Here is a 27,693-nt window from a genome sequence, read left to right as displayed (position 1 = left end):
TTTGAACCCTCTGGTACGGTTCGGTTTAGATGAAAAACCACTGGTTTGGGTTTGTTTTAATGAAGAATAAATCTGAACCGTTCATTTTACTTTATTCACGTGTCAAACTTTGAGAGGGTATTGCAGAAGATTTTTATCCCAGTATCTGGGTTATCGGCAATCAAGAGAGGGTCCCCATCCATAGGATGACTGGGTTAGAGTCGTTAGATATTAATAACTAGAATGGTGACTGACCCTTCAGCCGTGGGAAAACTTGTCTGGTTATGTGATTATGTTGCATCAGGGAAGGATGGAATTTCATCCCCCACCGGTCATGCTGGTATTTAAAAGAAAAAAAAGACACTCTTAATTGTGAATCACGTATCGAAGAAAGTTTGGATGCCCTACCCCGACGTCTTTCCCTCCTTTGATATTCACTGCTATCTATTTCCCTCACCAAAATCAAAAGCTGCGGTTCCATTGAGGAGCTAGAACCAGACAACTCTCATCATCCGTTATATTCGTCGCTTCGTCGTCCCTTCTCTATCAATCTTTCTCTCGCAAGCATGTAAGTATTCTTTAATGGCGTTTTTTGCAGTGTTATTTTCTCCGTTTGTTGTTCCTCTTAGTATTGCGAAAGTTGGTGTTTACTTCATTCATTTTTCCAGTCCCTATCTATTCAACTTGATGAAATGGCAGTTCTTGTTTTTGTGTTTAAGGTTCTTCTTTTTTCCTTTCTGGGTTTTTCTCTTTAACACAATTTGGACTAGGGTTTTGCTTCCGAAGGCCATTTTATTGTTTTTGTCGTCTTAATCATGGGAAATAGGGTTTTCCGTGGTGCATTCGTCTTTGGAACTGAACCCTATGGTGATTACCAGGAGACAGAAGCAGATGTTTCACTTACTTCTGCCTAATTTTGTACTCAATAGTTGGCCTTTTTCTCTTGTATTTGTTTCATGGGTTCGATTTTCTACCCTAGATATTCTTCAATGCAACTAAAATTGATTTTCTTGCTCATTCATCTTCCATTTCCTTTGAATTTTTATTGGTTGAGTATTGTATCTCAGAGCAATTAGGATTTAGGATATTATTTTCACTTATTGGTCAGAGGATTAAAGATCATTAGGGTGTATGTTTGTGTTTTCCAGGTTGGGGTTAGGGGAGCGTGCCTCAGTGGCAATATTGTTGGTGCACTCCTCCTGGTTACACCTTTCTTTGGAAATTTCAAACTTCAGAGTAGTGATTATAGATTTTGCAACACATTTTTCTATATAGGGGAAAAGAAAAGAAAGAAAGATATGCCAATTAGTAGACTTTTTGTATGGTATACTTTCTTCTTTTAAACAATCTTAACTTTGTGGTTTTGTTTTATTTTCTCTCCTTCTCTCTTGATGGGATGGGGTGGTTATTAAAAATTAAGTGTTTGTCTTATTGCAGCTTTTAAACTCAACGTTCAGATTATAAATTTAATCTTCAATGGGGGACAGTGAAACTGTTGTTGCTCAAACATCGACTGTCATGGAATACACATCCACAGGCTATACTACAACTGAGTACTCTGCTGTGAGCTCAAACGTTACTCCAGATAGTGTTGCTTTCACCACTGTGGCTGCTGTGGATACGAATTCTCCATCCATTCCAACAGACACTGCTTATCCCTTGCCAGATGGTTCTAGTTTAGCTGATGGAAATGCATGCAATACAGATCCTATTTCTGTCGCACAAGAACCTCCTGTTACCTCAGTAAATGAGTCAATCCCTGATGGTGCTGTGGCAAATACTTCCGAGAATCTTATCAGCCAGGAGAATGTAGTACCAGATTCGGCTCAAGTTGGTTGTGATTCTTCTGTAAATGGCAATGGTGTTGTTGAAGCGATGAATTTTACTCATACAGGAAGTGGTGAAAATGGCAATGCTTCGGATGATGCTGGTGGAGCTGCTGAGCAACCGTATGAAGAGAGTTCTGGTACATCTTGCAAACCTTTCTCTTTCCCTCTTACTATGTGTGTGTGTGATACATAAGCATATCACTATGAGCTTAACGTGTCCATTTGAATAGTAATTTTCATGTCACAGAAAATATCTTCACGACATATATATGTCATAGGAATTTTGTTCACTTGTACTAGGTTACTTCTTGTGTGGATAATGCAAAGACGAACCTCCTGGAAATCATCTAACCTGATCACCTGATGTGGTAGAACTAGAGGCCTTTAATGCATATTGGACTACCAAATTATTTTTTCATGAGTAGAGAACATCAAACTTTTGAGCTGGTAAATGTACAGGAAATTATTGTACTATTGACGTGCGTTAATTTTATGCAAACATGAACGCATGCGTGCCCATCCATAGGGAGACCACACACACACATATATTTATGTATTAACATAGTACACATATTTCATATTTTTCATGTAGTTCATGATATTCTCCCCCCTCCTCTCTGTCTTAATGCATTTTGAGATTATCATGGGTTTCTTTAGCATGTGGAATGTAGAATACCTTTGCTGGGCCTTCTGGTTTGGTTAGTGCAATTGGTAATTGTCATCTATGTGGTTATTTGCCTTCATGATTGAAGCTTAACTGGTTCTTGGGCTCTTGTTTAATACTATTAAATGGTGATGGTGAGTTCCATACATTTGTTATTGTCTTGAGAAATTTATTAGGAACAAAAGAGGCAATAAGCCTGGCCAATGAAGAGCTTGGGTAATAGATTCTACAAATCTGCTTTATGTCAAAAGGAAAGCAAACTTTTTCCAAACGCCATGAAGCTTTAAGGGTCAATAAGCAGGTTTGGCAGGGTTAGTATGTTTAGTTAAAAGAAAAATGGCTCAAGTTTCTTCACTGGCTGTGCAAAGAGCCCTCTCTGTACTGCCCACCCTTTTCCCCATGAAATGGTGGTGGTGAGGCCTAATTTTTTTGAACAGGTGGACTCCTATGTCCCATGGGCACATGCCATGTTTCAGCGAGCGGAGTTTGCCAAGTGGAAAATTGAAGTATTGAAAATTTCAGGACTAATGGAAATTTGAAGGGGTGCATGGATGTGCATGGGAGGCTATGCTATTACTGAGTCTAAAATTTGATGTGTGGCCAATTCACACCATTAATTAGATATCCATATGGTTGAAATTTCCACCACACCTTCCAAGCGGCAAAATTTGGGTGCTGGTGTAGATATGCCCTCTATGCCCGCTGGTGTAGAGCAACTTTTCACGTTTAAATATGTTTTATTTTTTGGTTAAGCCTTCCCTGATTCACTTTGGAGTTTGAATCATTTTATTGTTGTGTGGTCTTCTTTGATGATTTGCCCCTCAATTTTGTTGCCAGCACTTTCTGCTGAAGAAGAACGACTGTGGAGCATTGTGAAAGCAAATTCTTTGGACTTCAATGCATGGACTGCCCTCATTGAAGAGACGGAGAAGGTTGCGGAGGTATGTTCTTGCAATTCATTGGAAATAATTTTCTTTTTATAGATGACGAAGGAATATTTTTTTGGCTCATAGCGAAGAATATAGTAGAAGTATATAGTACTATACAAACCTACATAACAGCGGAACACAGACATACATACAAATGCTAAAAATGGATTACACTATGCCAATTGATACTCCCTGATGTACATTGCCTCTCTTTTTATATCAGAAATGCTTTTCTAGCATATATCTGGTTCCTTTTTTTTAACCTCCTCCATTCTTTGGTCTGTAAATTGTTTACTAGACAAATCTTGCTTGTTCGTGTTCAAGTCCTACTGCTATTTTGAACTGTTTCATATTTCTGTGTACTTTATCTGCACAAGTTGATGTATTGTGTTTGAATTGTTTTGGATAATGCTTATTTTCTGTTCTAATTATACTGCATAAACTGTAAGGCCCTGAATTCCATTTGAACTCATTCCAGTGGATGCTGGTGTTGTTGATGATTCATATATTCTGTGAATGTGTATTGATCAGTTGTATTAGGGACCTAGGGTTCTTCTTGTCCTTATGGCTCTTGATGTTGTGCTTGGATGCACTGATATTCTTCTGAATTTGGGAAAGGGTACCTCATGAGATACCACATGCTTATATGAAATCCTTTCTTTTATGACCTTTTTCCTTTCTTTTGTTGGGCGTGGGGGGAAGGCATTAATATGATTGATCGGGTTTGGTTTACGGTGTTGAGATTTGAGAACATGTCTACATGTGTTACATATGTATCTTACATTCCCATATTTGCATGTGTTGGGACAAATCATGTACACATTACTATAATTTGAGTTATATACTTGCATTAATGAGCACAAACAAGAGATATGGGTTTCTAGTAGTTAATGTTGTGACTCTTATTTGGTGCTTTTACCCTCTCAAGGCGAAGGGTAGTGGTGGAGGTCCAGTTAGAGAAGGGAAGAAATGTGGGAGTATCTCAGAGTTGCAGGTGAGAGAGGGGATCACATAATTATCACACTCATGTTGGACAACCAACACTTCTGTGTTTTCAAATCTGTATTTCCATCGTTGAATTACAATGTATCAATAGACAGAAATTTAAAGAGTCCTAATTGAAATATGAAACTGGAATTAATGAAAATAACTTGCAATTGAACTCCCTTTCCTAATCCAACTCTAAGACTAAAATAGAGTTCACAAAATAACTGGTGTATTCCTACTTATCCTACCCAAAGCAAATAAAAGACTTAAAAATTAATTAACTACTTCCAACCATTATTGACCAAAATACTGTGATGATGAAGTGTTGATCCTATGGTCTCGCCAACCTCCAATTAAAATCCTGGGGTGGGTTCATGAAATGTCAAAACTTTAATGAGTTACCCTTTTCTAAATCTTTATAAGGGCCTAAAGAATGATCTATTTCCTCCTTTTTTTTCCTGTGGGGCATGGTGGGGTTTGAGGTAGATTACTTGACCTTTATGTGATAGTTTATATAATAGGGGCCGAGTCCAATATGTAAAATTTGTATAATGGATGGTTAGCCGTGTAACAGATTAGCACTTTTATTTTTGCAAAGGAAACCTATTTTGAGAACCACAGTTGTTTTGTAGAAGCAATCCTCTTGGTTGGGATGTGGGCATTTATATGGAAGACTGGGAAATTTCTCTTCCCACATTTATTTCATACTCACTTTTTTTTTTTTTGGGGGGGGGGGAGTGGCCTGACCCTACATATGAGGAAGCTGGTTTTAATAGTTATTACTTCCATTAGCTTATATCCTTTTCATGTGGGAGAATGGTACTGCCATCATCTATTAAGTCTAGCTGAAACGGCTAGTTAACAACACATTTGTTGTTGTTGCTATGGAATTTCTAGAGCCACACTTCGTTATTGGCAATCTTATGCTTTATTGCAGATGGCACTATATTGCAATGTTGAAACAATCTTACCATGTGCTGCTGGCCACATGAATCAAGGGATCTTTTCATCCTATAGAGATGGAGCAAAAATCTTCTTGAAATATCATTTTAACATTTGTTGACTTTGTTCTGAATAATTTAAGCTTTACTATCTCATTTTAGTTGGTCTTTAAAATTATTCCATGTAAAAATTTTGGCTGTTTTTTGAACAGCGATTTTACATTTCTTCCCCTCATTTAAGCTAATTGGATAGCTGATCTTTATCTTCTTATTCAGATTGATAATGTATGACTTGAATGTCATGGTTCTTTGTTTGCCAGGGAATTGACATAATAGTATTTTCCATTTGCAGGATAACATATTAAAAATCCGAAAAGTTTATGATACCTTTTTAGCGGAATTTCCCTTGTGCTATGGATACTGGAAAAAGTATGCAGATCATGAGGCTCGTTTGGGTAATATTGACAAAGTAGTGGAGGTATATGAGAGGGCAGTTGTAGCTGTGACCTATTCTGTGGATATTTGGCTGCATTATTGCATGTTTGCTATATCAACATATGGAGATCCTGATACTGTTCGAAGGTAATCCCTAGTCATCTACTCATGAAATGTAGTGTGATTGGAGGAGGTCATATGTGCTTGGTTTTGTCATTGTAATGGGAAATCTGGTAATTTTGCTTGGTTCTAACCTTATTTCAGTATGCCTGCTACAGTGGTACCTCATATGTATGGCGGAAAGGTTTGCTGGGAATGCACTTTAGAAATTCAAATTTCTATATGCAGTCCCTTTATTTTTAGGCTACTGTTTGCAGTGGCTGTTTTCTTTTCTTTTCTTTTAGGATTTAATTACAATTCTTATGGCCTCATTCCACCCCAACCCTTTTCACTTTCTCCGAAGGCCTGTGTAGTAGTCATGTAGTTCTCCATGAATTACTGCTGTCTTTAACTTTGACACTCTGAGGCTATCATGGGTGCATCAATGTACAAAATGCTGCTGGGAAGATCACGTTCAGTTAAGGGCTAAGATGGCCTCTATCTCTGCTTCATTTCACGGACATAATATGGTTGTTTCAGGAAGGTAAATGCAGCATATTTGTGCCTAACTTTGGAAGTGTCATGCTCTTAGACTGAAATTCTTTCCTTCTCCAACATTAGAGCTGCTGTCTCCCATTCATGGATGTGTTCGACGGTTAACTTGACATTTTTACATATGCCATAACAATATTCTGGACTTACATGGTGTTTCAGGTTGTTTGAACGTGGATTGGCTTATGTTGGGACAGATTATCTTTCCTATCCTCTCTGGGACAAATATATAGAGTATGAATACTCACAGCAGCAGTGGTGTCATCTGGCCATGATCTACACAAGGATTTTTGAGAACCCTAATCAACAACTTGATCGCTATTTCAACAGGTGGTTCTTCATTTTAGATGTTTTTATATTGATGTTTCCTCCTGGTTATTTTTATGGCATTATTGGCTTTGTTGACTTCCATGATTACATTTAATGACATATAATCATTTGGCAGTTTGGTATTTGCTTGAAAAGCTCCTTTTTTCAGTGGTTGATGATGGCTGATTGTCTTCTTCTGATTTTATTGTGATCTTCATCTTCTGCCCCTTGGTATTCCCATGATGCTATTGCTTTTTGTAACCACCAGTCCATACTTTTGGTGAGGTTAATTTTGACTTTTCAAAATGTCTTCCAGTATGCTTATATTGCAACGGTTGTGGATCCCTGGGGCTTACTAGCTGATCTGATGGGTTATGGTACTTGGGATCGCATACCCAGTAACCCAGCACCCAGGATGCACACTTTATTCTTTAGGAGCTTGCTCCTAGAATGTGTAGTTGACAGGGATTTATAGTTCATTAGTTTGCTAGGGTCTAATGAACCAAGTGTTTCAGGGAATGCATACTAAAATCCTGGGTCTATACTTCAATTTTGAGGAGCCGAACGTTAGAAGCCACCATGCTCAGGCAACACAGATGAATGAATTTTCATTGCTTGAGGCTTACTTGGCTTGGACTGTGAAACGTACACCAACATCCGGGCTGTACAGTGTCTTCATGTGGATTTTGACTTGTGGGAACACCATGTGCGGGCAGTATGGCTGCATTGGTTGCTTGGTTTATGCATCTTAAGAAGCTTCTTGTTGCATGGTTCAAGGATAGATAGGACGAAGTCAATTTATTTTACAATACATAGTGGGTTTGTGATGCAGTTACATTAGACATTGATCCTGGAGGCCTAGATGCAAGCTTGGGAGGCCCATAATGTGCTTGTGGCAATCCAATGGACCGAAATTAAGCTTTTGGTAGTTATATTATAGGTTGGAGCTTTTCTTTTCTTGGGTTGTATTGTGATGAGATACATTTATAAGCCCCATAAATTGGGGATTACAGTTAGTTCACGAAATTAGTAATTAAGCTGAATATTTGAGTTCGATTTGGATACTTAGTAGCTTTTAAAAGTTCCTTTTTAACTATTTACTTTAGGTCAGTATGAGAGAGTGACTAGGAGTCCTTTTATGAGGCAATTTAGGAATTTTAGATCTTTACATATGTAATACACCCCCATTGATTGTAGATGATTTGGGTAACGAATATGAGTTTTAAAGTGTGTTTTGGAACTTTTGAGCATGGCATACGGGATTGGGTATCCCTGACCTGATTTTTTCTGTTCTGTTATCTTCTCCTTTCTTCTTCTGTTGATTACAAGGTTAGTGTCTGAAATTTTTCTCTTCTTCTTCTGTTTGCTTACGCTATTCTGAATTTCTGTTTCAAGTTCTAGTTACAGTTCTGGTTTCAAAATCTTATCTTTCTGAGCCCTTTTTTTTTTTATTTATTTCTGAAATTCTTCTCTTATTATAATTCATCAATTCTGATTTTGAAACCTAGTATTTATCTCTGTTTTCTGGTCTCTATATATTTTTTTGGGTGGGGAGGATATCTAGGCATAGTTGGCACGGTGCCAAGCGAATCAAGGTATTGGACGGCTGCCTAAGCACGTAGGCGACAAGGCGCCCGCCTTAAGGCAAACACGTGTTATTTTTTATTTTCACTCTTTTTTAACATTAATTAGTATGCTACATGTACCTTGCATCATAAAAAATCTACATTAAGTCACATCAAGTTGTAAAAAATCAACACTAAGCCATATCAAATCATCAAAGATCAACATTAAATCACATTAAGTCCTAAAAAATCAACATTTAGAGAAATACTCTTGTTCTATAATAAGTTTTACTAGTCAAATGATTTTATTTTTACAGGAGCCCTTTTGTATTAGGTATAACACAAAACCTACTTTCTAACAAGTCTAAGATTACTTAAATCTGAGTTATAATGACAGAATTATGTTCCAATAAAACTTATTTTAAAGTGTGTGAATGCTGTTAAAATCACATGAATGAAAATAATTTTAAAAATATAAAAAAAAAAAGAATATTATTTTACTAGATTTTTAGTTTTTCGTAATGTCTTACCATGATAAGATTTATAAATTTTTCTCAACAGCGTTTGAAAGTTGAAAATCACCTCCTATAACCAAAAAAAAATATATATATTTTTTGTTCTTGGACTGGGGGTTGATTTTTTTATCCTTCTGGAATTTTATGTTTAAACTGTTTTAATTGGATTCAATTATAGGGTATTTGCTTATTTATGAATAATATCTTAAATAAATGAAATAACAAATATAAAAATATTTCCTTAATGATATTTGGCATAAATAAGTCCAGAAATATAAAGCGACATGTAGTGCAGCAAGGCGACAGTCGTCTGGACGCCAGGGCAATGCCTCGACAATTATGTATCTAGTTACTCTTTATTTGATTGGTATTGCATTTCTATATTCTGATCTGAAACCCCATAGACCCGCCCATCAAATCTTGCAGCTTTACCACTTTCCTCCTACATATAAGATTACTCCATATCTCTAATTCTAATGGACAGACTTAGATCATCTTTTGCAGACCTATTATGCTGAATGATTGGAGCAATCTACCAGTTATTTATGCATGTCAAATTTGTTTTTATTGAGGTATTTGATTTTCTCTTAATCTGGTCCGTATCACTATACCCTCAATCTTGTCGCAAGCCAATCTTCCATCGGAATTCCCTGGTTCGGGATTAACACCATTAGTTAGAGGCTAATAATAGACAATAACCCCCCTCAAAAAACATTTTTTGGACCGTGGTCTATAAAGAGCAGCTCCTCTCAAAATCTGGAAGGCAACAAAACATGTCCAAGCTGAAGCTAATTATAAAGCACAGGCTTAAACAGGTGAAAATAAGGACATTACTTGAATGCGATGGCAGGTTCTGTGAAGAAATCATCAAAGGATTATCTTCTTACCAATTTTTGTTGCAATGTTGAAAATTACCTTTGGTTTAGGTGGCAGCTCAGAAAATTGGCATACACAGGAGTTAGCTAAGCAATGCTAACTCGAACCAGTGAAGTCCTGTGGGAGATCAGCTTGCGACAGGATCACAGGTATAGGGACAAATCAGATATGCATGAAATTTTGGTTGAATGGCCTATTTGTCAAGGAGAACAAGTCTGTAAAATCTTATGTTGATCTAATGGTCAGATTGGAAGATATGAGGTAGTCTAAATAATAGCAGTTAACAAAATAGAAACTCAGATTTAGAAACCAAAATGAAACAACACAAACCAGAATTTGTAGAGTCAGAATTGAAAATATCAAAGAGTTAATCACATGTCAAGTAGTGGAAATAGATTGTTCAGATTTAGTAACCAAGCAATAGATTTAGTAACTAAGGAAGACAGAAAGAACAAGCGAATCATATTTAGGAATGTGTAGAAAAATAGAAAAAAAGGATGCAGAGCGTGCTGTAACAACACATCATAGCTGACTATATGTGATATGGCAACAACAAACAACAACAACAAATTTAGCGTTTTCCCAACTACTTAATGGGGTCGGCTACTCAATATGTGATATAACAATGATAATTTTTTATAATTATGCTTATATGCAACATAGAAGTCATATCAATGCAACATGATATAATTATGCTAGTAATGACCAAATATGAGAAAATAAACATATAACGAACAAAGTATATGATATACAACAACAACAACATCCAAAACCTTATCCCAACTTAATGGGGTCGGTTACATGGGGATTCCAAGCAAGGACGAGCACAAGGATCCATGCAAAAAGATTGACGGGTTATGGCTAATTATAATAAGTGATGGCTGTCAACCCGACGCACCACTACAAATTAGCTACATGCTTATAACGACATACTATTATAAGGTACTGGCTGGCTACTTGACGTATCATATAGATCGATCAAGCCAAAGTGTCCTACATGCATTACTTCCACCACCAAGATAATCCATCACCCAATCTACTTTCATAAAAGGAGGAATGAGATAACGAAATTTTGATAGCCCCACTAAGCAAGGAAGTAACAACTTGAACCCACAACTCCGCATTGGAAGCTAGATACGCAACACACAATTTCGCATTGAAAGCTAGATACGCAACACACAACTCCACATTAAAGACTAAAAATGCAACCCACAACGTAAACATAAATCAACGTAAACTTGTCAAGTGTCAACAAGGTGTGCTGTCGCCTTGAACCCAAGAAAGAGCCTGGACGCCTAAATGGTGCCTGGGCGATGCCTTGACAATGATGCAACACATTGGAATCGGTAGTGAATGCCCAAGAGAACTTCAGTTCGATGGAAGGATAGTTTGCTAAACCAGGTCTATAACTTGGTCTAAAACTTGAATGAAGAAGCAGCAAAAAGAAGAAGATAGAAGGAAGGATATGTTAGGTCTCTCACCTAACTATGGGGAAGATCTCCCACCAACTCAAACCTTGGCATCCCACCAAGGTTTCCTGCGACATCCCATAGTAGAGTGGTTCTGAACCCCACAGATCCTTGTTCTGTTTCTCACAAAAATCAGAAAGCATAAGCTTCACAAATTGTTTGATTCATTCGTAGCTGGAATGATGCCCTATTCTTTATTTATAGTTTCATGGAAACAAGTAAGATGGAAAACTCCTATATATGGTAAGGAGAATCCCTTACAAATTAAGGGTTGTTGAAAATAGAAACTATTCTAGAACCCTAACAGTATAGAAACAAGCTTCTCAATCCCGTGTAGGACTTGGATCCCTGATATTTGGGCTTATAGAATTGGCCCCATTACAGTAGAAAACTCAACAATAGTCACCCCATGACCTGTATAACCATTGGGCACTCAAAATAAAGCCTATTGATCCATTCTTGACCCAATTTGATTCAACCAATGGACTAGTTTGCCTCTGGCTTTCTAGATCTTTTGAACTGCATCATTAGCTTATTGACTCCGTGAACAGTACTACAGGACTAGGTACTGAACATCCTTCTTGTGATGCTACCAGCTTCCTAGCAATGACATAATTTGGTTCAGGCATTTGCTCAAATAATCTTTGTAAATAGCAGACCATTTTCATTGTCACAGTGCCAGCTATTAAAATTAGATCTGCTTGTCTAGGAGTTGAGGATTTGTTTGGGAAAAAATAAGTACCTTTGACAATCATCTGCAAAGAATTTTTTATGGAGAAACACAGACAAAGGGGTCAATCCACTGGCAATATTGGGCTTTTGGCCTTTGATCAGATATGTATCAACCGGGACAGGCCAGTTCCAAATCTGATGTTTAATTCTTTGCTACAGTCTTATAGAAACGAGATACCATGTTCTGGATGATTCTTGCACTTTTTTTTTTTAAAGATGAACATTCTCTTGCCACCTAATTCTATGTTTTTATTTTTTCACTTATTTATTTATTTAGTTGGTTTGCATTTGTTCCCAAGTACAGATTTGCGTATGGTGTATTGCATTCCATTCTGATATTTGTGATTACCTCTTTGTGATGCAAATTCCTGTGTTTTGGTAAATTGTTTATCCTTGGCATTGCGTTCTTATCTTTTCATTTACTGAAAGGATGGTAAATTAATTTGTTTATCCCAATACAGCTTGCTGCTTTGCATCACATATTACAATGTAAAATTTGGTTCATGATGTTGCAAAAAAAGTACTGGGTGCCCTTTGACATTTTATCTTTTCCACATATTAGGGGTTTTTTTTTTTTTTTTTTAATTCTTTTCTCTTTCTGTTGAGTTTACAGTTTCCAGGAGTTGGCTGCAAGTCGACCTTTGTCTGAGATAAGGAGTGCTGAGGAAGCTTCTGCCGCAGTAGCTGCAAACTTGGAGGCTGGTGGCCAAGAAGCTGAGGGAGAGGTTCCTCCCAATGGTGTGGAACAATCTACAAAACCTGTAAGTGCAGGCTTATCAGAAGCAGAGGAGTTGGAGAAGTATATCGCCATTAGAGAAGACATGTATAAGAAAGCTAAAGAGTTCGATTCTAAGATCATTGGTTTTGAAACAGCTATTAGGAGGCCCTACTTCCATGTACGGCCCCTCATTGATGCTGAGCTAGAAAACTGGCACAGCTATCTGGATTTTATTGAAAGAGAAGGCGACCTCCACAAGGTATGTTTTTAGGTCATTTTGGTGTTTGTGGAAAGTGCTTGATCTCTTACTGGTTTGCAGCTTTTAGTTGTCTTGCTTTTAAAAACATTAACTTACAGTTAAGTCATATTTGCTGCATTATATGCTTTATGGCAAAAGCGTTGGGTGAAGCAACTTTAAAACGGGAAATTGAACTCAGGCTAAAGCATGGGCCTACCATTTGGTTTCTGTAAGGCTAAGTACTTCAAACCCTCATTTGTCAGTGGAGTTTCTAGGTTCATACTATGTGTTAAATAGTAATATTATTCTTTTAAAATTCCGATGTTATACATGCAGGTCTCTTCTTTTCTTCCTAACCATCTGTCTGTCAGGCAAGGAGGGTCCCTCCATTCGTATTTGAGGGGCCTTTCTGTTCGTTCAATGGAGTACTCCTTATGCATATCTCCTTGTTGCTCTATTTTATTCATTTAATCTCTATGATCCCCTATGGGTCGGAATTTATGGTGTTATTTATGCCATTTCAGATTGTCAAGCTGTATGAGAGGTGTCTAATTGCTTGTGCCAATTATCCTGAGTACTGGATACGGTATGTCTTATGCATGGAAGCAAGTGGAAGTTTGGATCTTGCAAATAATGCACTTACTCGTGCTACGCAAGTCTTTGTCAAGGTATGCAATGGCTTAGTTTTTGCCACATCAATATTTAGATCCACCATAGTCACTCAAATACAGAATCATTGAAAGTGTCAAAGGACATCGTTGACTGCATATAATTTGTATTATTCCAGTAGGCTCCATGCTGTTTGAGTTGTTGATGTTGTGACATTAAATAGAGAGTGGGTGTGCTGATGTATACAAGTGATAACCAATTCAGGAAGGAGAAAGTGGGAAAAGGCTTGACTAGACCATTTCTTTCAGAATAAAAAAAATTCTCCTTTTGCATGTAGACTTGTGTTGGAATTCTCAGAATGTGTTGTTTAGGGAAACTGATTTTGGGCTTTCAATCTGGCTAATTATTAAATCAGATTTTCCAAGAGGCCTTTTTTGGTATATTGATAGTGATGTAGATCCACATCTTGGACTTCAGTAACGAGGGAGAAAGAAGAAGACAGACCAGCCAGCAAGTGGACCTGCCAGCCTTGGGCTTTATCGGGCCTGACTGGTCCCCATATTTTTGGATCCCTTTGCTGGCCACATTAGCAACCATCGACCAGCAAAGGAACTGCATATTGGTTTCTAGTTGTTACGATTTTTAGAAGCCTACTCAGTTGCCATCAAACCAGCCTGCTTTACAGCTGTCTAGAAGCTCCTCTTATGGCTTGCGATCCCAAGTCCAGCTGTGATTTTTGCTTTATGGTTTTGACTGATCAAAGATACTTTTCTTAATTGTTTTCCTTTCTAGAAGTTCCCTATTAGTTGCTTTTAAGTTTTCTTTAGTTACAAGTTAGGAACCAGTTGTTAATGTGTTAGTTTCCTTTTAGATTAGTTTCCTATTTGGGAAGATGATGTTATTTAGTAAGTTTTGGACCTTTAATTAAAGAGAGGCTGTTGTAAGACAAATTACAATTGAAGGGATGAAGTTTATGCAGCAATTGCTAGTTACCAAACTCCTGAGAGAGGAAGTACACAAGCTGAGATAGTTGTAGCCTGTGGGTGAGATGCCCAGGCCGAGATAGCCAATCCCATCCACATCTATCTTACTTTCTTCTCTTTTCTTCTTCTAATTTTTGTTATTGCTTGCTGTGAGAGAGTGATTGTGAGATAAATCTAAGCCTACTTGAAAACCTAAACAAGGATCGAAGTTAGCTTGAAGACCAGCCCAAAACCCCAAGGTCGATTTCAACTTGTCAGGTTTTTGGGCCAAATTGACAGCGCTCTTTTCTTCCTGTTCTGGCCAGCATCTTTGAAGGTCCTTTGGAGGGTTCCAAGGTCACCTCAAGGAGGCCGCTCAACCAGGGTGTCAGCCCCTGCTGCCCAGCCAAAACCCAACTGCAGGTTTTCTCCCTAATCTGGCCGAAACCCTATTTCACCCAGATCTGCTCCACTTCTGGTGTTTGCTACCTGCTGGAGGACTTTTAGTGGTTTTTTCCCTACCCTATTTCTGGACCTAATCTACTAAGGTGTGAGCTTCCTAATTATGCTAATCTTTGTGTTATTATTCAGCCCTATTCTCAGACTATTTGGATTCTCTTTGGTTCTGTAACCTTAAATCTGATTGGGATTTGGTTGAGGGTTGTTAATCCTTGGAGTTTGTTAGGTGAACCAGCTCTACATTAGATAGCATTGCATTGGGATGGGAAAGGGCTTGTGAACTGGATGAAAATGACAACTGAAACAATTTTAGGTGGAACTAGTGATGCGGTTCCGGGTTCCAAGGACTGAAATCGGATCGCTTCAGGGCCCACAATTAACAACTAAACCAGTTTTCAAAGAAGTAGGGGCATTTTTGTAAATTCAAGAAATTGGCTCAAGCAACTAAAAGAGAGGAAAGAAAAATAATAGGGCCAAACTGGAATAGAAAATAGAAGGGGAGGGGTATTCTGTAATTAGAAATAAAGATAGGGACTATAGAAGATATTAGAAGAAGGGAGGGGAAATATTGGAAATAAGTAAAAAAAAAAAAAAAGACTTAAAACTCACTTTAAGAGATTGTCTCCAACCTTACGACAGCCATCACAGGGGCGGAAGAACCAGGGAACGAAAGAGGAGAGAACTCCTTCAAATCTTGTCCGATGGCCATGAAACTTCAGGCATAGCTTCTCAATATGAGGCTCTTTCAATCCTGCAAGATAACCCCTTGGATCTGCTGGCTGGGAGGCTGCGGTAAGAACTAGAAATAAACCAGGCGGTAGAACTTCTAGCAGTCCAGTTGCAGGCTTGTTTTCTCAACTCAGAGTAGGGCTTCTGGTCTAAAGATTCAATGGCTGGAGTCGCCTATGAGAGGGATACCTTCGCTCAGGACCTTGGCTCAAATAGGTCAGCCACAAAGGAGCAGAACCCAGTTTCCGTGGGCTGCAACTTTCGCCCAGAACAAGGTATAGCAAGAAAACCCAGAAAATAAAGAAAAAAGGAAGAGGAAGAAGAAATAAAGTGAGAGATCAGAAAGAGAGAAGAAGATGATAAGAGAAAACCAGAAGGGAGAGATGGAGAGAAATAAGGTTAGAAAAATTCAAAGAAGGGGAAAGAGGGTATCGGCAGCCATGGCAGCCATCGTTTCAACCGAAACCTAAATTCTCAAATTCATTCCAAAAAATCTGTCTGTTACTAGTGTGTTACATAGCTTATAAAAGAAAACCAAAGCAATAAAATTGGAAGTTCTTCAAATGGAAACTAATTTAAATTAGATACTAACTAATACCAAAAGAAATTGTTTCTAAACTTAAAAGAAAATCAAATCAGAAGCCAATCTTCCCTAAATTAATCGTGCAACTGCATCAACTAGACTGGCTTGGTCATATTAGTAACCCCTAAAAAGGAAAATTGTGCAGTTGTACAAACAAATTAAAACTGCTCCTTAAGATATATAGTCTGCTCCAAAACTCATGTAGGAAAAACTTGGTGAGAGATTCTGTAATTTATACATAATTTGATTAGGCTGCTCGTAGTTTGGTTATCCCATTCAAAGAGTGATAATCCCAGAAACGTATTTTATATTTTCACATGATATTTTATGTTTGGTGCAAAATGCTGAATAGTTCCTGGACTGACCGGGGGAAGTGAAGGGGGGGCATATTATTATCATGGACCGGCATGGTTCCACCAGATATCTCTAGGCTTTCCCTTCATGGCTATGGATTTTGATCCTTTAGTTTGATTTTCTTTCAAAGATGAGGTGAAACTGATACTTCTGATGATAATCTGATGAACTTGCTTTGATTTACGTAGAAATAACTAAATAATCAAGACCGAGCACAAGTAGCTGGAGAGGACCTATTTCAACACTGCACTTACTGGAGGTTGTAGGGGTGTGTGGTAATAGTTCAACCAACTGCACCTGTCCTTTACTCGTGGAGGTTTGAGCAATGGCTTGCCTTGCCCTTGGGGTGTGTGTTAACCTCTTGATGAATAAACTTCTCACTACCTTTGAGCTACTTGTATATAAGTGTTCCCTATATGCAACACTGAAAGGTTATTTTTCTTCTTTATCTCTCTCCCCTTGAAACCAGCCTTAGAAGACTGATAATTAATACTGAAATTTTGTTTGAATTGTGTATGAGTTAGTTCTTCGATGAGTTTCCTCACGCCCATCTGCCACCTAACCATACGTGCTTGTTTGCTTACTTTTTTTTTTCCATATTTTGTGGTCATTTCAGTGTCAAATTATCTGGATATGATTATTGTGACTTGTTTGTAGTCTGCCTTCTATCCTGTCTTTGTTGGCTCGTTCAGAAATGTGTACGACAGAAACATTATGTGCTGAACTTGTTTATATTGTGTGCCATTAGTGCATGAATTTGGTTTGGAGTTTTATCAAAATTTATGGGGGTATTTTTTTATTTTTATTGTCTTCTTCTTATGTTTCTGTCAATGCTCTCAACAGAGACAGCCGGAGATTCACCTTTTTGCTGCTAGGTTTAAGGAGCAAACTGGGGATGTTGCAGGAGCATGTGCTGCGTATCAACTTGTGCATTCTGGAATTTCACCTGGTTTACTTGAAGCTGTTGTTAAGCATGCAAACATGGAACATCGACTGGTAAGGTTATACAACTTGTCTCTTGCAGGTCCAGGCTTAGTCCTGGTTATAAAGTGGTGTGGTGTGAACTAGTTTGCTTGTTACATTTTGCAGGGCAACTTGGAAGATGCATTCTCACTATATGAACAGGCAATAGCCACTGAAAAAGGGAAAGAACAGTCTCAAACATTGCCAATGCTCTTTGTTCAGTATGCACGGTTTTTTTACTTGGTAGGTGGATCATTTGGACCAGTATAAAACAATTACCTGAGCCTGCATTGACCCTAGAGGTCATAATCTAAAAGGACTGAAGTAGTGATTTTCCTTTTTACTGGTTTACTCTTTCATGGTGTTGTAGAACTAATCCTCACTTTGTTTTCTGAATTTATCTGGGTTATTTTCTTTCCCTTACCCCCTCTTCATCCTCACTGCCCTCCAAAGGGGAAAAAAAAAGAGAGTAAGCAATTGACTATTATTACTCGTATGCATATGGAAACATATGAATGAGGAGAGCGAAAAGTGGAGCAAAAATGGAAAATGTCAACACACCCTAGGCTACCTCACCAGACAATCCTCCCCGCCCAATGGCCTTTCCTCCACCAGCATTAGTTGGGACAAGGCCTCTGAGCAAAGCCAGCTGACCCAGAAGAGACCACCAGCCAGCACTACTGACATTGCACCCAAAATGTTCACTGGGGGAAAGGGGGACCCAGATGCACTCAAAAAACTTAAGGGAGAAATCACCCAAAACAATAGTCTTCAACACATCTTTTTTCTCTTCTTCCCCTACCCACTGCCCTACTTGTTTCTGCTTAAGTTTTGAATTATTTTCTGCTTCTGCTTTATTTCACAAGCTATAGATATTTTTTCCCAACAATTCACTCATTTGAACTTTCCTGTGATCAAGAGAAACTTCTTAGGGTTCATAAACTAAACTTGCTGTTACATGTGTTTTAACTCTTCTACATTACCTACCACCTAGCAGACGTAATCATGAATTATCAATTATGAGTTTTATTTCATCCCAACATTATAGGTTTTGTAATGTTTGTCATTGTATGACATAAATTCTTTGTGTGTTTTGATGTTGTTTTTAAGGTTGCTGGAAATGCTGAAAAAGCTAGAGAGGTTCTAGTTGAAGCCATTGATAATGTGCAACTATCAAAGCCACTTTTAGAGGTGTTTTCTTCTCTGAAAGTTTCCATTAGATTTTGTTTTCTCAGCAGCTCTATTTCATTTGTCCAATGTTCTTTCATAGTTAACAATGGTGCATCTGCTTTTCTGAGATGTCAGGCCTTAATCCATCTAGAGGCTATTCAGTCGGCTGCTAAGAGAATTGACTATTTAGACTCATTGGTTGAAAAGTTTATATTGCCCATCCTTGAGAACCCCAATCCTGCAAGTACTGCTGACAGAGAAGAACTATCTGGTGTTTTTTTGGAGGTAATGTTCTGAAGAGCATGAGGTGATCTTGTTTGTTGTCTTTGGAATTTTGATGTCAACTTGACTACTTGCAAATTTTGTAGTTCATTATGGATCTCTGTATTTGAAATTTATCGATTTTTTGTTATTATTCCATTTTGGTCGTGTGTATCTTGAGTAATGGTTAATTTAGTAACGAGGGTTGTGCATGTTTCGAGTTTTGATTCATTTGTTAATGAGGGGCAAAGACAACACAAATATATGATCTACAACCTTACGGAGGAAAAAAAAGTACAGCAACTGATAAACCATGCTATATCTCAGCATGTCAATGCTATCATTTTGCAAGTGAATCTGATTTAATAAATTGTTTGATCATGTGTAAATGTGATTGCAGTGGTTGATTTGAATCGTAAATGAGATGCTATTTCTGAGTTCCTAGATTATTTGTTTGTTGGATTACTGTTTTTTTTCCTCTGCTGCCTTCCCTTGGCAGGCACGTGAAACTTTCAGCTTCTGATACATCTATCATACCATCTCATCATACAAATTTTTTAGTTGGCTGACAAATTTAATAATATTCAGTAGATGATGCTTATATTTCAATCTAGTGGCTTAAGTGTGTAGTAATTCATTGTTGCAACTGTCATTTCCTTTTTGGGGATATGATTCGTACTTTGAACACGTTAGTCACTGTCCAGTTTCCTACGTCTTGTAGTTTTTGAATCTCTTTGGAGATGCACAGTCTATCAAGAAAGCTGAAGATCGGCATGCGAAGCTTTTTTTACGCCAGAGGTACACATCAGAGTTGAGGAAACGGCATGCTGAAGACTTTCTAGCTTCAGACAAGGCAAAGGTTGTTAAATCTTATGCAGGTGTTCCCTCAACAGCCCAATCGTTGATGGGTGCATACCCGACTGCGCAGAACCAGTGGACTGCTGGATATGGGCTACAACCTCAAGCTTGGTCTCAGGCTGCACAGGCAGGACAACAGTGGAACCCTAGCTATGCTCAACAGGTATACTTTTTAACTAATGGTCTCTGAAATGTGATTTATTGCATGGGTTATAAAATTCTATAATTTCAAATGTGCTTTATAGAGCGGAATGATGAGCAACAAAGAAACTCATTGGTGTAAAATAATGGCATATGCATGAAATGGTTGCAACTGAATTTCGAGGTTCTTATAGATGGCGATGGTTGCAAACTAGGATTATAGAATCAGAAATGAATGCACTGGGTGGAAATTAGGAGTAGCACCAACAGGTAAGAATATAAGGGAAGTCAATTGGGATGTTTAGGCCTTCTGCAGTTCTGCCTCAAAACTGAGAATAAGCAGTAGGTGACATGTACTAGTTGGAAGGGTTTGAAAAAAGAGGAATGCTGAAAAATGGTGTGGATAAAGAGAGGAATGCCGATGGTTTATAGGCAGAAATGGCCCAAGATAGAGTGCCGTGGCTGAACAGAATCAATGTATCCTGCCCCAAGTAGTAATGGGGCTCCTTTTTTTTTTTCCGAGTTTTCTCCCTTGGAGATATTATCATTCTCATCAGAAGAAGCTCTAGGCCATTTATCTCTAGCTTTGAAGGTTCATTTCATTTTCACGCTTTCGCAGTTGTCTGCTTCTATTTAAGCTGACAATTCTTACAGAGGGATATCTACTGGAATATCTTTGTTGGGCAAACTCTTATATCAGTGTCCTTGTAACCTGGCAAACAGTGATAGCTATCAGATGTTATGGGTATCTGTGGGATCTTCATATATTCTGCCCTTTATGTTGTATATTATTCATTGTGGCTTCAGTTTCTATATATTTTGAGTTCTTGGCTCTTTTTGGACTGCCACTTTCTTGAATCTTTTGCTCATTTGAAATAAAAAAAAGTAAAAAGGAAAAAAAAAGAGGACCATCAAACTGGAAAAGTTGACTCTTTTAGCTTCCTAATTTGAGTGCTTGTATACTAATGATTTACAGGCTGGATATGGTGGGTATACTGGTTATGGCAGCGGCTATACTCATCCCCAGATGCCTAGTTCAACTGCACAAAGCACTGCTTATGGCACTTATCCTCCAACATATCCTGTCCAGGTATGTTTCTCTCTCTCTTTGTTTATCCATTGTGGTTTATCATAACCTTATAAGAGTAGTGGCCTCTCAAAAAGAGCATACATATCTGAAGTGCAATTAGGAGAGCATGCTTAGAAATATACATCGAAAAGGTTAGTGAATTGCCTGCATTGGATGAGGCCATGCTTTCTGAGACTTGGATATGTTATTACATTCATATGATATTACCTCTCACCGGCTATAGTTGCAGCTCAATAAGAGCATGTACAAGGGGGGAAAAAGATAATTCAAAATTACAAACGTTCCTTAACTTTTTATAGCATGATGCAAGGGATGCTCTCTTTCTTTCTCTCTTTTTTTTTTTTTTTTGGGGGGGGGGTGGGGGTGTGCAAATATACTCTACTTTTATCTATGCTTGGGTGATCAAACAATCAGGTTACCAAGTCAAGGTGGTCAGACGTGGAAAAAGGTATAGAACCTGATGAGAGGAAGCAGGAATACGACCCTTGAGATTGGTACTGCTTGAGTTTTGGAAGATGAGAGATTGTGAACAGAGCATGTTTTTCCTGGTGCTAGAGTACTATATTTTGTTGTTATGTGCTCAAGTTTGTTGAAGACACACACAGGAGTATTTACTTGTAATGTTCTCATTTCGTGCTCCGTAGACATGGGAATAAAACTTAAAATAGTTTAAGACCCAGGATTTCTTTCTTCCGTGATCCGTTTTGAGGGTAGTTTAAAAGGGGAAAAATAAAGGTAAGATTTGTCCCCAAATATTAATCCAAATCTCCTATGATTCTCAATGACCAAAAATTTAATGCGGGAAGGAGCTGTAGAATACATGGATCCTTGCAGAAACCCTTGTGGCCAGAAGGAAAAGAGGAAGGACCAGTTATCAATCAGTGATTGTTCTCTGTTTTATTATATTTGTGCCCAATCATGATATTCTTGACTAATTTTTGGCAGGCCACCCCACAGCAGAGCTATGCCCAACCAGCCGCTGCAGCAGTCGCCTTTGCTCCAACTCAGCAACAAGCACCAGCACAGCAGGCTTACTATGGAACTTATTATTGATCTGTCAAAAATTATCCATAACAATTTTGCCACATGTAAATTAGGTTCTTTTTGTATCTCCTTGATAGAAATTGAGCTGTACCCTGAGTTTTTTTATGATTGGGTGTGGGCGATCTGGTAGACAGTAGAGGTGTTTACAAGGCAATATGTTGAAACTGTGACTAACCTGGAAGTTGCATTGCAATGGAATTGTACTTAAATGCTGTCTCCTCGCTTTCTGCTTATGATAAAACTACCCAGGCTATGTAATCTTGCGCATTTAATCACCCCTCTTCCCCCTTCCCCCTTATAGGAGGGAGAAACCTGATTTCCTCAACACCCCTAGAATGAGGTCATGGATTTTGATCAGATCAGATCAAAACAAATACGTGGTATTCAAGTCAGACATCAGTTTGCGTATGAATTTACTAATCAGATAGGATTCAAATTGGCTTAATAGGATGATTCAATTCCATAGCCATAACTTCCTAGAGGAATTAAGCGATTAGCCCCAAGATGAGAGAAGTAGGTCAGGTCAGGTTATTTTTCCTTTGGTTCAGTTCAGTGAAGTTCAGTGTTGTTGAAAAGGTTTTCCATTACTTTCCTTAACTGTATGAGACAAATAACTATCACTTAAACTTGTTGAAGACTTTCACCAATAAGGTCCATTCCATTGATTGGTAAATTCCCCACCTTGCCTCATTTTACAGTGCTGATGACTTATTTTGTTCCACATTTATTGTAACTATTGTCTATGGATGGATGAGGAAGAGATTTACAATTTCATTAGGGGAATGGGTGAGAGAGAAGGGATGATGGCTAGAGTGAGCTAAGAAATCTCCATCTTCATTGCTTGGTAGGAATGACAAAAAACTCGCGGCCTAAGTATCATTAATCTTATCAGTATAGTAATTTGATTGTAGATTGTTAATGCTATAGAAGAAACAGCGGTCATTACCAAAAAAACAGAAGAAACAGCGGTTATGTAATTATTATTGTTGTTGTACCATCATCATCATCATTGTCAATCGTCATCATTCAATATCTAATTATTTTTACTGGTATTACTATTTCAAACAGTTCGTTTAAAGAAAACAGGGCAAAAATGAACTGTGGGCACCAAACGAAAGATTCTATTTTTTTGTTTTCATAAAACAAAAAAATACCATAAACATTTTTCAAATGGCTACCAAATGCAGCCTAAGAATTCTAGTTTCTACTAGGAATTGATCACCATCTTCACATTACATTTTTTTTTCTCCCTAGAAATGGCGGAAAATAGTGAGAAGATAAGGCAAGAAGAGGAGAAAATGCCAGCCAAGAACCTCCATGATGTCCTCATCATGGACCTTGTTCTTGCATTTCAGCTTCGTTCTAAATACAAAAAAAAGTGAACAACTAGGGCAATTTCTTGAAACAGATTCACCAAACACCAAATTTTTTTTTTTAAATGACATTTAGACACAAAAAGTGAAAATTCTATTTTTAACACGAAACGTCATTTTTGGAACCCAATGTAGCCTTACAAACGTTGATCTTGCTCTCATGCACTGATTTTGAGGTCAAGGACTTGGGAAAACTCAGATATTTTTTGGATATTTAAGTAGCCTATTCTGCTCAATGTATATTTCTATCTCAAAGAGAGTAGTATACTCTTGACCTTCTCTTTGAAACAGGGTTACTCCTGTATGCAATACTGGGTCCATACAAAATTGCAATTCCTTTATGCCAAATGCAGTGTAGGTTGCACTGTGGCCTCCTACAATAAGCATAGTTTTATAGCATATTGGTTTTTCTTCTCACTCTCCAACTGCTTATCAAATAAATAATCCAAGTCCTTCAGGGATGGCCTTTGTACAAGTAAGTGTGGAGAAGATTGAGCAGCTCTCACACAAAGAAAGTAGGTGGAGTAGGACCATTAGAGTCCCATTTCAGCTTTGTTAAGCCAAATGCATTTCTACCAAATCTATTTGGAAGGCTATAGGAGACAAGCTTGACTAGTTCATCCTTGACAAGAGAAACTAGTGGGTGGCAAAGCATTGTTCTCTGAATCTAGGATGGTGTGTCGAAACACAATCCTAAAACAATGCAGAAGATAATGACAAACAATGCACACAGGTTTACGAGGTTTGGTAAGATTGCTTACGTCCTCGGTAAGATAAAATCTTGCTTCACTACCGATGGAGAATAGGGTTACTACAGTGCTCGTCCTCACACATCTCAGTATTGCTTGCATTAAAGAGAAAGAAACCATCGCTACAAATATATAGCGAAAAATATCTTAATCCGAAAAGTACAATACTGCCCTCAAATAAAAAAATTCAAGCAGGGGGCTTCGCCCGCCGTCCTGCCTGTCGAGGCGCTTGCACCAGTACTCCCTGGATTAAAATATGATGAAATACAAGACATTACACCAAAAATCTCCACTTTGGATTGAATTCTATCAAGCCTCCTGTAAAGATAACCTATATACGTTTTCATCCCCGTACCTCATCAGAGGTATAAACCCCCACCAATTTGGTACGTCCCTCATCTTCAACAATGAATAATATTAATCAAATCCAAACAGGACTCGACCTTCTCAGTGGTAACTAGCTTAGTAAGCATATCTGCAGGATTGGGATCTGTATGAATTTTTCTCAATTGAATATTGCCTTCTGACACAAACTCCCTGATCTTGTAAAATCTCACATCAATATGCTTTGTCCTTGCATGAAACACTTGATTCTTTGCAAAATGTATGGCACTCTGACTGTCATAATGTAACATTGTACGTCATTACTCCAACCCCAACTCACAAACCAATCCAGCCAACCAGACTCCTTCCTTGGCAGCCTCGACTACCGTCATGTACTCTGCCTCTGTAGTTAACAATGCAACTGTAGACTGAAGCATCACCCTACATGATATAGGTCCACCAGCCAATGTAAATACATACCATGTAGTAGACCTCCTCCTATATAAATCACCAGCATAGTCAGAATTAACATAACCCGCCAATTTTGTGGAGTTTCCCTTACCCCTCAACATAACACCTATATTTTTAGTCTTACTCAAATATCTAAAGATCCACTTAATTGCATTCCAATGCTACTTCCCTGGATTACTCATGTATCTGCTAACAATACTGACTGCATGAAACAAATCCGGCCTATTACAAATCATAGCATACATTAGCCTACCAAGTGTGCTAGCATAGGGGACCTGAGACATCTGCTCCACCTCCTCATGTGTTGTAGGGCATTCCCTTTCAGATAACTTGAAGTGGCTAGCTAACGGAGTGCTAACCGACTTAGGCTTTTCCATGTTGAAACGCTTTAGCACCTTTTTAATATACCTCTTCTGAGTTACACAAAGTTTACCTAAATTTTTATCTCTAAGGATTTTCATGCCAAGGATCTTCTTAGCAGCACTAAGATCCTTCATCTCAAATTCAGCACTCAACAAAGACTTCAAAGAGACTATATCATGTTTATTCTTTACAGCAATGAACATGTCATCAACAAAATAATGAAATTATCACTTAACACTTTATAATAAACACAACTATCATACTCACTTCTTATGTAGCCAATCTTCATCATGTGGAAATCAAAGCACTTGTACCATTGCCTAGGATCTTAAGCAATCAAACATGATCTTCCTTTCCCTATACCTTGAAACCTTCAAGCTGCTCCATGTATATCTGTTCCTCCAAGTCACCATGAAAAAATACAGTCTTCACATCAAGCTGTTCAAGCTCCAAATCATACACTGCCACCAAAGCAAGTAGTACCTAGACCAAAGTGTGTTTCACCATTGGAGAGAATATTTTATTGTAGTCTATCCCCTCCTTCTGTGCATAGCCCTTGGCCACAAGTCTGATTTTATACCTTTCACGTTCCTTCTCAGATGCTACCTCTTTCTTACAAAAGACCCATTTACACCCAATAATTTTTCTTTCTTTGATTTTTCCACAATCTCCCAAATCTTATTCTTCTGCAGAGACTTCATTTCTTCTATCATAGCTGCCATCCATTTATCATGTTGTGCATCACTCAAAACATCATGGTAGGAAGATGGATCACCTGTACCTACAATGAGGGCATAAGTAGCCATGTTCTCAAATTTGTATCTCACAGGTGTTCTGTGAGTACACTTCTCTTTACCCTTTGTCCTAGTATATGAAACTTCTATTATTTCCTGTTGTCTTGGTAACTCTCTGGATGACTCATTCTCTCTTGTTGTTTTTGACTCACCTAACTCCACCTGCATAGTTGAAGCTTTTTTATTTTCATCAACTGCTTGTGAACTATAATTTGACTTCACCATATGGGACTCATCAAACACAATGTCCCTGCTAACCACAACCTGCTATGAACTTGGATCCCACAATTTGAATCTCTTTACGCCTTTCTCAAAGCCAAGAAAGATACACTGCTTAGATTTTAAGTCTAACTTGGAATGCCGCTGACTCTCCTCATGAACATAGGCTGGACAACCAAATATTTTTAGAATAGAATAATCTACAGGTTTTCTTGTCTATACCTCTTCGAGAATTTTACAATCAATCATCTTTGATGGAGACCTATTGATGAGGAAACATGTCATTTTCATTGCTTCTACCCAAAATTTCTTGTTCAACTCTGCATTCAACCTCGTACCCCGAGCTCTTTCTAAAAGTGTCATGTTCATCCTTTTAGTTACACCATTATGCTGTGGTGTCTTTGGTACCTTAAGTGACGTGTAATCCCTTCAGCTTTGCACAATTCTAGAAACGGATTATATGTGTACTCCCCTCTATTATTTATTCTTAAGTACTTAATTTTCTTTCTTGTCTTCCTTTCTACCTTAGCCTTTTATTTCTTAAATTTAGTGAACACTGCACTTTTATGCTTCTTGAAGTAGATCCATACTTTTCTTGAGTAATCATCAACAAATATCACAAAGTATTCTGCCCACCTTTAGATTTGGTTGTTGAGGGAACTCATACATCGCTGTGTACATAATCAAGCATCCTCTTATTCTTATGTTTTGAACTTTTGAAACTAATCTTCAACTGTTTTTCGAACATACAATACTTGTAGAAGTTCTGTTTACAAGTTTTCACTCTCTTTAACAGTTTCCTTTTATAAAGCTCCATCAATCCTCTTTCTCCCATATGACTTAGCCGCTTATGCCACATATAAATATCATCTATATTAGATCTTGCATCTATAGTCACAAATGCTCCACTTGTAACTATGCTCCCTATGAGTTTGTATAGGTTTTCTATTAGTTGTCCCTTCATGACAACTATGACACCCTTAATAACTTTGAGAACTCCACCTTCTACTATGTACTTGCACCTAATTGAGTCAAATGCATCTAAAGATACTAAGCTTTTCCTTAATTCTAGTACATGTTCTAGTACATGTCTTACATCTGCTAAAGTTCTTGCTATCCCATCAAACATTTTGATTTTGATAGTACCTATTCCAATGGTCTTGCACATCATCATTCCCCATTAGGATAGACCCACCATTATATGGTAATACGTATCAAACCAATCCTTATGTGATATGAGCATTTAGAATTTAAAATCTAAGAATCAGAAGGTTGATTCTTACCTGATGATATAGAGAGTACATCTCCATCATCTCCATATAAACTATCAGTCATGCTAG

The 27,693-nt window shown here is 37.9% G+C and overlaps 1 protein-coding gene across 3 annotated transcripts; it reads left to right on the top strand.

Moving 5' to 3' along the window:
- Positions 1-341: 341 nt before the first annotated feature.
- On the top strand, positions 342-22,272 carry LOC122091367 (pre-mRNA-processing factor 39-like). 3 transcript variants are annotated; one of them, XM_042661255.1, is made up of 15 exons: positions 342-547; positions 1,128-1,303; positions 1,417-1,945; positions 3,310-3,413; positions 5,682-5,911; positions 6,578-6,745; positions 12,495-12,858; positions 13,362-13,505; positions 17,377-17,529; positions 17,623-17,739; positions 18,607-18,687; positions 18,802-18,951; positions 19,649-19,948; positions 20,903-21,016; positions 21,962-22,272. In XM_042661255.1, exons 3-15 carry the CDS (start codon positions 1,456-1,458, stop codon positions 22,067-22,069), a joined length of 2,523 nt encoding a protein of 840 aa, XP_042517189.1. In that variant the 5' UTR covers positions 342-547; positions 1,128-1,303; positions 1,417-1,455; the 3' UTR covers positions 22,070-22,272. The 3 variants fall into 3 exon arrangements, with proteins under 3 accessions (XP_042517189.1, XP_042517188.1, XP_042517190.1); XM_042661254.1 differs by lacking the exon at positions 1,128-1,303; XM_042661256.1 differs by lacking the exons at positions 342-547; positions 1,128-1,303; positions 1,417-1,945; positions 3,310-3,413; positions 5,682-5,911 and adding an exon at positions 6,223-6,407.
- Positions 22,273-27,693: the final 5,421 nt, after the last annotated feature.

Source organism: Macadamia integrifolia, chromosome 10 (assembly GCF_013358625.1).
Source record: "Macadamia integrifolia cultivar HAES 741 chromosome 10, SCU_Mint_v3, whole genome shotgun sequence".
Taxonomy (NCBI): domain Eukaryota; kingdom Viridiplantae; phylum Streptophyta; class Magnoliopsida; order Proteales; family Proteaceae; genus Macadamia; species Macadamia integrifolia.
The sequence above is the reverse complement of the archived record's forward strand: the minus strand, read 5'-3'. Positions and strand labels throughout refer to the sequence as shown.

Excerpts from the sequence above, each read along its gene's own strand:
- LOC122091367 (XM_042661254.1), top strand. The coding sequence starts at position 1,456 with ATGGGGGACAGTGAAACTGTTGTTGCTCAAACATCGACTGTCATGGAA. Across the intron at positions 3,414-5,681 it reads AGACGGAGAAGGTTGCGGAG|GATAACATATTAAAAATCCG; the intron begins GTATGTTCTTGC and ends TTCCATTTGCAG. Across the intron at positions 18,952-19,648 it reads TATCTGGTGTTTTTTTGGAG|TTTTTGAATCTCTTTGGAGA; the intron begins GTAATGTTCTGA and ends TACGTCTTGTAG.